General features: G+C 33.6%; 1 protein-coding gene across 1 annotated transcript in view; it reads left to right on the top strand.

Moving 5' to 3' along the window:
• The window catches only part of TRDN (triadin), a gene marked incomplete at its 5' end in the record, with an annotated part of 62718 nt that overhangs the window by 26350 nt on the left and 25844 nt on the right, over nt 1–10524 (top strand). Inside the window, one exon of the mRNA XM_008940858.1 lies at nt 3833–3904. Within this exon, the coding sequence (XP_008939106.1) occupies nt 3833–3904 (72 nt within the window). The remainder of the gene's footprint in view (nt 1–3832; nt 3905–10524) is intronic.

Below are 10524 nucleotides of genomic sequence, written 5' to 3'. Positions count from 1 at the left end.
AGGGAAAGATGTCACATCTGGGCAGACTGAGATTTATCAGAAGACATTTTGCTGTGCTACTTGAGAGATACTATAACAAAGTGTTGGTGCTGTTGAATTGTAGGATTCCAGCTGTTCAGTTAACCAGTATATGGATATGAGGAAATGAACAGTCATAGGAACAGTGCTTCCACATATTGCATTCTGTGCTGGCATTGTTTCTCCCCATATCCAACTGGAATATTCAACCCTCTACAATGCTTTTAGTTGTATAGTAATAATAATAATTTTAGAATCATTTTAGGAGCATTTTCTTTTATCCCATGATCTTTTGATTTAAAAAAATAAATTTAGAGACTTTATGTCATTTAAGGTCACTGCAGAAAAATTGAACTGAGCAGATCAGGTAAGAATGAAAACCCACATGATTTGCTGTTGTTATCAATAGAAATCAATTTATCCTCAATGCTCAGACATGACATTTTTGACACATGTAAAAAGATATTTCCTAGGTCGAGGAAAGTAAGGTAATTAAAGTTTGCTTTGTATTCCTTATCACATAATGTAAATCTAAAAGATTCAGAAAGCAAGTCAGAATATATTTCTTCATGACATTTCAAATGATGTAATAAATGTTGATGACAGAAATTTCACAGAGCTTGAAGACTGTAGTTTATTTTCAATGAACACTTGTTCATATTACCATCTAGGGTCTCAAACCTTCTACTCATGTTTGCAGCATATTTCTTTTCTTTCAGGCAGTGGAAGCTATTCATGTCTTAGCATGACACTTTTTCTCCTGGTGAGCACGTTCTCATGAATATAAACTCAAAACATTTCACTATTTTGGTTTCCAGCATCTGTAATTTGTTGTCAGAAAGCTGTTTATGATAGCATATATGAAGGAGGCATCTGTAGTAAAACTGCATGCAAAAGTTAAGCACAGAAATTTTGTACTACAACTACACAGACAGATTGAACATAGAAATGTATGCACATTTCTGTGTTTGCAGTTAAGTCTTCTGGAACAAACAAACCCTAATACAAACAAAACCAAAATGAAACAAACAAAACCACAAATAAAACAAACAAACAAAACCAAAACAAAACAAAAGACAAAAACAAGACGCAGTCAAACTTTCTGATTTATCTCATGGCAGAAAAATAAAGTTTACATTTGAAATGAGAAGCAAATAAATATGAAGATAATAAAATTCAATGCTCTTCTTTGACTGCATCTTTAAAACAGTAAGCTAACTGTATGTTCAGAGTGGTACTCTGGATAATCACTTCACATGATTCATGGACTAATCTGATTGTCCACTAGGATCATTAAAAACATCCTGCCTTTCTCTCATTTACATCATGGATATGTGCCCAACTGGCCACTGCTGGAGTCAAGATAGCAGACACCATTAACCCTAATGGTCTGATCTGCTGAGGCGAGTTCCTCATTTCTATTTATGACTTCTCTGTACTGTAGAAAACCACTTGTGTTTTACAACCTACAGAGGAGAGGAAAAGGAAGAGAGAAGAAATTTGACTTCGGATATCCCCTTTAACATTTTTCATCAAAAGAATAGATAAAATATTTATTCAGCTACTGTCCTTTGCATTCCCATCAAAGTGAATAGAGAGGCATTTAATAACACATGGAAACATTAAAGAAGCTTTTTATTAGAGTGGATGGGAACCTGCTCAGAACAAACATTCTGGCCTAAGGGAAAGTTTTTGATCTGTGAAGCTTAAGCTTTTGGTGCTTAAAACACTCTCATATTGGATCATGTGGTCAATTTGCATGAAATAAATGATTTGCTTAAAACTTGTAAAACTGTAAAATAGAACTTGACAAGTCATTAGCAATAAGTGGTATCGCACTGGCATTATACTAACACTAGTGCAATCATTAGAAAACTGCTGCTACAGCAAAGAACGAGAGGATAATAGAGCCAGCCTAAACTTCGACCTTGAGGTGTTAGATCTCTGCCTCACATAGTAGCTACCACACTGCAGTCTGGATTATTGACTCTCCTTCATTCTGAGTCACCGCCCTTCACCTTTCACCCAAAGCAATTAATCCAAGTTACAAAATATGTCATTTCATCCACCAAGCGATAGGTGATTTTTTTTAGGCAAAACCAAAAAAACAAATAAAAAAAGAACTAAACTTTAGTCAAGGACTCTAATTAAACCTAGCAGAAAGAATAAGATTATTGAATCATTCTTCATTAATTTTTACATTGTTTTTGTTTTCATTCCGAATTAGGAATTCAATTAATGAAGTTTCTGTGTGTTGACAGACATTATGGATGTAACTTTTCTATTCAAGTTGGCAAGAAATGACATTCAGCATCTTGTTAGCTCAGTTTGCAATTTCAAGATTTTTTTTTTTAAGACATAAAGGGTTTGGAAAATCATAGCCAGACATCTGCATTTCTGAAGTTTGTTTAATGTTCATTTTAAGGCTAAGGTTATTCTTCAATGAGATTGGCAAATACCCATTTGTCATTATTACCAAGACAGGAAATACATATAAAAGCTAAGATTTTTACCATTTGTTGCACAGGACCTTCAATACATTGATTTTGTCAATGTGTCAAGATTTTGTCAGTGGTTCAGTTAAATGAGTCAAGATTGAGAGGCTCTGTGTGTGATATTTTATAGAAATTATCAGATGAAGTAAAATCCATGCTTGCAGATTATTTGCCTACTGTCATATATATGCTGATAAAATGCAATAACTTTAAGACCATGGTGATCAGATCCCACTGCTTTCTTCAGAAGGTGTTTTTCTCATGTCTTCCCTATATGTATACATACCTTTGTAAAATGAGGCGGGTGAGTATCATGCTGCAGTTTTCAAGTCTCATTAAGATCTTAACTTCTGAGTCTGTCACCAAGCATGAGGCATGGCGTTGAGCTTCTGATGTGGAGCTGGAGCTGAGATTTAACAGCCTGATTGCATGTGAACTCCTGTGCAGTGAATGTATGCTGGTGTATATAACGAAATCAATATTATATTTAGCTACTTAATCTTATTTCACATGTTACAATAAATTGTGCTTTACAAATGACATTGACTTGATAGCTACTGAGCATAAATGTTAGAGAAATTAAAAGGAAATAAGGAGATTTGAAACAGGTGTTATAAACCAGAAATGAAGCATAAGTACTATAGGAGTGCAATAGATATGTTTGTGAACCTTTGGGGAAATAAAGTGAAAAATATTTTGGATAAAACATAGCATCTGCACATAAACTAAGACAGTACAGAAAGTCCCAGTTCAATACGACAAAAGAGTACAGTGCAGTACGAGAGAATAGAGGTGTTTCAGTCAGCAGCTGGAATCAGAATCTCATCATTGTTTACAGCGCATGACCTGCTTGGTATTGGCTAATTAGCATAGGATAAGAATCTCTCTTAAGGGTGAAAAATATAATTTTTACTGGTGTTACAAGAAGTTCTTAATAAGTGTACTTGACGGAACAACTGAAGATCATTTGTTTGACAGAAGAAAATAAGCTTTTACTGTAGAAGAGGCATCATGAATATGTAACCTTATTACAACAATATTATTCTTCAGATTTTTTTGCAGTCTAATGAAGAAAAATAGAACTATAAGCATTTCAGCATATGCTTCAGTAACTTGGACTTCATTGATTTCTCCTAAAAATAAATTCCTTTATATGTTGAGAAATACGTTTCCTTTCTATGGCATCTGGAAAATAATAGCTTTTATGCACACTGTAATGCTTTAAAACCCAACATTTCTGAAGGGAGCTCCCAGTGAATATGCTCATCCTATTAGTGAATAAATTTTCTATGCTTTTTAACCTGTATACTTATGTGCAGGACATAAGGAAATGGTACCACCTCGTCTTCTTCTAGAACACAGTCCAAGAAAGAAATCAGCAGCTATTGAAGGCAAGTTTGATTTTTTTACTTCTTTTATTGGCTTCTACTAAATCACCTAACTCTCTGTTCTAATGTATTTTGTTTATAACTATTACTTGTATTCCAAAACTGAACAAATGATTAGATATGGGACATGAATGGCACAATCATATTTTCATGAAAAGACCTAAATATTTTTTATAATAATCACACAGGTGGCCCAGGGGATTTCCCAAGTTAAACAGATTACAGAATCAAGGCCCAGTCTGTAAAATGGTTTGGCTGATGTTCAGCCATAAGCTGCCATCTAACTGTAAAAATAATCAACATTATCCTCTTAATATACTTTAGATTACTCTTTTCCCTATTGTTATACAGTAATGTTTCTGTATATGATCTGTAAAAACAAATATTTCTGTCTCTGCCATTTTCAACCCTACTCCTATTATTAAAACCACTGAAAGAGAAATACAGTCAAATCTTAACTTTCAGAAGATTAAAACACAACATCTGCAATTGGATTATATTGTTTATAGTCTAATTGTATCAGTAAAATGGTTGAAATATGCATTTTAGTTTTAATATGTACTATGTCTGATAATTTAGTACTACTACTGCAATATATTTTCTTGGTCTCTGCACTGTACAATTTAACAGTACAAAACACATGAGTCTGTTCATGTAATTATATAGCTGTTCAGAATCATTGAGTCACACCATGGCACTTGCTAATCTCTTTCACAGAGGTCTTAGCTCTATGTTATCCAGAAAGCAATTGCAATCTAAGAGGAAAAAAAAAAAAAAAGATAGGATGGCAGCTGAATAAGTAGCACGAGATACAACGTTTGCCTGCATTTGCAAACAGAAAATGAAAGTTAGATTTTGGCAGAATATATGACTAAACCAGAGTTAAATTAATCAGATAGTTCTGTAATTTAATTATGTGAATTGAAACATTTGGATAAAAAATATTTACGAGACATTATCTCTTGCCCCAAAAATCTCTTTTATGTCAAATGAATATTTCTTTATAAACATATAGAAAAGATATTTATAAAGGAGTATAAAACTGTGGTTATCATGACACAATATAGTATATAAATAGATTTTACTCATGCTTATTGTAAGAAAATGTTTAAACACTGCTTAACAGCAAAAAGATGTCCCTGCAATGTTAAACACAGTCATCCACTAATTAACCACAATGGAAAAAAGATATACTAGGAAAAGACTGCTGCATTTGCTGTGTGAGAAACTTACTCTTTAATACAACTGTTATACAACGTGAACTAGCATCAAATTAAGTTCTTGATTTTCTAAATCATGAGGAGCATGCAATTACTGAAATTGCACATGGAAATTACTGTTTATGACCAGTTACACATTTATGTGTTTCATTAGCTCGTTTATGCATGCAATTGAGGTAATTATGAATTTAAACTAGACACCCATTTGGCAAACAAATTGGGGGGCAGATTATCTGCTCAGAATGATACAACTAAATTCCCTTTAAGGCTCAAGGCCAGTCACTAGGATACAATACTGTTCATACAAGAGTTCCAGAACAAATGAAGGATGAATTACTCACAAAACGCTGCTGTGAAAAGCTGTTACATTGCACTATTGTAGGGTTTCCATATATGAGAAAACATGCCACAGTACATATTTAGGAAGCCTAAACCTTGAAGCTTTATTTCAGCTGTGAGAAAAATAACTAAGTAATTTATGGGAATATTTGGCACAAGGTCAGAAGGAAAAAAGAGGAGCAGGCAGAGAAATTTAAATATTTTAAACAGATGAAGAGATATCTGTCTGTGACTTCTTAATGTTTACATACATTTATGACTTGTACACGATTAAATATCACTGATCAGATGAAGGTAAATATTGAAACAAAATATTCTTCTTGTCCTACATATAATTGAAGATAGAATAATAAGTTCTCAGAACAGGGAACAAGTGATTTGTTATATGTACTTTATATAACATGGAAGGACTGGCTCAGCCTTTGAGAGAAGCAACCAGCTCTGGAAAAAAAAGGTAAAATCATAGGAAGTAACAGAACTGTTGTCACAGAAAATTGATGAAACTAGTCTATTTAGACCCTACACTTTCCAACTCAGTGATATTCAGACTCTAGGTACAAAACCATGCAACTGGTAAAGATTGAAGAGAATTTACTCTTTTTCTAGATTGAGATGTTTCCACTGTTGCCCCTTTTTGCCACTGCTGCCTTAGAGGTTCTTGGACCACTCTTGATTTCTCATAAGGTGAATATACTGGCAGTATACCTCCAGATGTCTCTAACATTTTCAGATTATTTGATACCTTCAAATATAAAACTTTTCCTGGATAATATCCAATGCCCATTAGAAACTATGCTCTGCTGAATTCATGAGGTCTTAGAAAAAAACATCATGTTGTTATTATGTACTAAAGCTCAACCTTTCTCTCCTTGTCATTGCCATTTTTCTCTTCCTTCACCTGCACAGTAAATCTTTTGGAAAAGGCGTCATTATATAACGACAATCCCAATTTGCACACTCTGTTCCAGTATTATGCAATAAATTGCATTGAAATGTGCGTATGTGAATTGAAATTTTCAGATATGTCCTGGTAGGAAAGTAAAATGTCTTGTACTCGTCTCATCAGAAAGAAAAAGAATAGATCATAATGGTCTTATTTCATGACAACTTGGCTCTTTTCAAAAAAACATTGCTGTCTTCAGATATGCTCAAAATTCAATGAAGAGTTTGAAGTTTCAGGTCACCAACAGAAGGGAATAACAAAAAACCCCAAAAGATCCTGTAACAGTAAACAAGAGAAAGAGGGAAAGGGAATCTCTGAAGAGAAGGGCTTTGATACATAACTCCTACTTGTGTTTCAATCTTGGAAACTTTACTTGGCAAAACATGAAAAAAAATAAGTCCTTTTAAATGACATATTTCTAAAGGACTTTTTAAAAATCCTTATCTTTTTTCTGGAGCTTTCACAAGGGCTTGGAAGCAGCAGTCTCAGCTTGGCTGACACTCTGATGCTGTCATCCAGGGAGGACACTAGTTCTGGCTGTGATTTGAAGAGATCTGTTCTCCATAACTATCTGAACTTTGACTTTAATATTTTCTTCCTTGATGGTAGACTTCTCCATCTTTTCTAACTGTCCTCTTTGTTATCCACTGACCTCCTAAAACTGCTCTGCAACATATATTGATTTTCTGGATGAAATTCTCTTCAGTTTTCTCAGAATCTCTCTGAGTTCCTGACTTTTTGGCTCAGCTCACACAGCTTTTAGCTTCATCCATTTCCCCATTCACCTGAGAAGGGCTCTCCCTTCTCATAGTCCTCCCATATTAAGCACTCTGACATAGAAAGGGTAATCTCTTGGGGAAATGCTTCAGCCAGAAACAAGAAATGTGAAAAACAAGCTCAAAGGCTTAGTTAGTTATTAGTAAGGATTCGTATGAATTTTTACAGAGTAGCATGTGCTTTTCTTCCTCAAAAGATTGTAGCACCTTTGTCAGAAGCCTGTATCAAAATCCTTCTCTGAGTGGAAGGCATGTTAATACATATTATATACAGTCTCAAACAGACAGTATACTTCGTACCTCTTTGAAAAGCATTGTATCACACACAAAAAAAAAAAAAAAACCAACCAAAAAACAAAACAAAACAAAAAAAACCCACGCCTTGAACAGCATTTTATCTGAGTATGATTTTTCCAGGTTATGTTGTCCTAGATATCTATGCTTATATCTTTGAGTGGGAAAGCAATTATCACAAAAGAGTCATCAACATAACTGTTCTGGTCTGTTAATTGATTGTAATGGGTTCTGAAATATTCCCTTCCTTTGACTGAAGCATGCTGGCTGTTCTTTGTCATCTTGCTGGCATTTGTGCTATTAAATGAGTTAAAACAAGAAAAAATTTAAATCTCTGTAATGACTTCAGAAAATAATAAAAAAAAATTTGAGATCACTGGCTTGAATCCTCTAATTACAGAATTTGCAGAATGAAGTAAAGCAAGTTGCTGTGAAGTATGTAACTTCCTCCAAAACTCCTGCAGAGGCTAAATTGGTATTGAAATATAAATCTGCAGCTATCTTTATTGCTCTATAGAGTGTACACTATCCGATTGTCTTAGAAAGAATTTCTAGCCTGTACCTCAGTTCATGAGTATAACACTGGGGGATATAACCAGGGGTATCTAAATTACTAAAGCAAATACAAATTTTGACAAAGCTCCTTTGATGTATGGAAGTGTATAAATCTTGTTCAAATCAATCTGCCTCTGTACAGTCTGTCAGTGGCTGCTTTCTCTTCTGTACACAGATTGTTCTATAAAAAAACTTTTTTATTTTGTACAATAAAATAAATTACCCTTCAAAAATATCCTTCTAGTGAAGGACAGTAATTTAAGATACAACAGAAACCTTTCCAAAATGCAGAATTTTTAAGAAATCTAGAACATTTTTTAATAATACTGATATGATTTGTTAATGAAAATCCATTTTCTGATAAATTTTAATCCAAATAATAATTAAAAAAAAAAAAAAAGAAATATCATGATACAATGGACTACGTTTTAACCTAGGTTATTAGAAGAAACAATTTAGGTAGCCTCAGCAGGTTTACTGAATATAAATCAAATCTATTTCAGAAATATGTTGCTTACGTCTCCATGAGTCTGTACTGATAATAGTAACAACTAATATGCACAATGTTTCAAAGTGAGTTATTTAATGATTTAGATTAGGCATAGAATCAGTAAACTCTAATGATTTAGCTATGATGGAAAAAAACTAAATCTTCACAGTTTCTGAAAGCCCTTGACATGAATTACTGAATGACGTGGCATTTCTGTACTACTTTTATTCTAGCATAAGACAGAAAAAAAAAATGAACTGATACTGGGGAAAAAACTTACTAGAATGTATAAAAACTATGTACACATATATATATTTGATTAGACATATTACTATCTTTTATTATTATTAAAAATGATTCAATATACAATACTAGATTGTGCATTTAAAAATAAGTATCCATCAAAATCTACCCAATAAAACAAAATCAAATAACTGAAGATTATTTGAACTTTTACAAAAGTTTTTTAACTGTTATAGAGAAATCATTACCTTTTACACACATGGCACAGACAAATGGAAAATATTACTTAGATTAAGATTCTCTGTATTTTCAAAGGAAGAAATTCTATGTTTCTCTGGAAAGAAAAAGGAAATCCTTGTAGAAGAGGTCCTGCATAGCTTGGTCATCCCATATTTCCCAAGCCTCAGACATTCTTGCTCAAAAGCATGACCCATAAAAATCATCATCAAAACCCTTTCCAGCACTACTAATGTAACTGGTGATGCTGTTGATTTGTGTTGAGCAGTAGGAATGACAGTCACAGAGAGAATGTTAACCCTGCTGCCTTAGTTATGTTGGTTTGGCTCTTGCCAAGGAAGGTTGTATCATAAGAAGTCAGTGTTCCTCTGGGAATTCATTTCTTCATCATATTTGCCATTGACCATTGTCCAATGGTGTTTCTATAGCTAGTTTTGTCATTGAAATTGGTATGGCCTCTCTTTCTTTCCCTTGTCTTCATTACACCTTTATTTGTATCCCTTTGCTCCTCACTCTGTTGTTTAGTGAAGGCAATATATGGCCTCATGCTATTAACAAACATTTTTGGTGCTTAATTCAATAGAGCCATGAAGAAAGAACCTATAATCACTACAGGAAGAAATGAGGAATACTTACATGAGTGACATGAAAGCAATAGGAATTTCAAGCATGATATTCCTATCAAATACTTTCTGCAGACCTCTAAAAATATCTCCACAAACAATCTTCAAAGATGCAAATAGTGTTTCAGATTGAAATTTGAAAACAGTGAAGCAGTTTCAAAATGTAAATTCAAGCTGGAGTGATTGCCCAGGTCTTCAGGTTGTGTCATACCTCCAATGAGCTGTGTGTCCCATTATTCTTTCACTTGCTTAATATGAGAAAAAAATTGGTTTGCATTACTCTGCTGAAATGAAACGATGCAGTTTAAACAGAGCTTTCAAAAAAAAAAATGTAGTTCATTTTGGCCTAAGTACTCACCTGTAAGTTAAAGTGCATGTGTAAGTGGCTTGTGTGTACCTATATATGTGTTTGTGTGTGAAAACAAGCAATTCTAAGAACTTTTGATTAATACAGTTTAGGGTTTCTTTTATCTTTCTTGACTTCTCAGAAGTTTGGATGAGACAGGGCAAGATTATATATTGTAGAGAAAAATAACTGGACCAACACGGACATTCATATGCCAGGAACCGAAATTTTTTTTTTCAAAGAGAGAGAGTTAAGGTCAATTGCTACATGAAATCTAGGACTAATTTTACAAGTATGAGTTTCCATGAAATCCTAAAACTAAGCAGAAATATTTCCTTGCATTTTAATTCCTCCAAAATGTTTATAATTCTAAAGGGGCTTTATTGCAGCAATGTGTGTGAAATTGTCTAGAATCAAAAGTACAACTGACCGGTCATTGTCAACCTCCACCCTAAGCAACATGCAAAGGGAAAAGAAATGTTATAAAAAACTTAAAGCTAATATGTTATTTTAATAGCAAAACTTAAAGCTAATATGGTATTTTTAATAGCAAATCT

Source organism: Merops nubicus, unplaced genomic scaffold (assembly GCF_000691845.1).
Source record: "Merops nubicus isolate BGI_N331 unplaced genomic scaffold, ASM69184v1 scaffold7585, whole genome shotgun sequence".
Lineage (NCBI taxonomy): Eukaryota > Metazoa > Chordata > Aves > Coraciiformes > Meropidae > Merops > Merops nubicus.
Note: the sequence above shows the minus strand (reverse complement) of the source record. Positions and strands in the feature narration are given on the sequence as shown.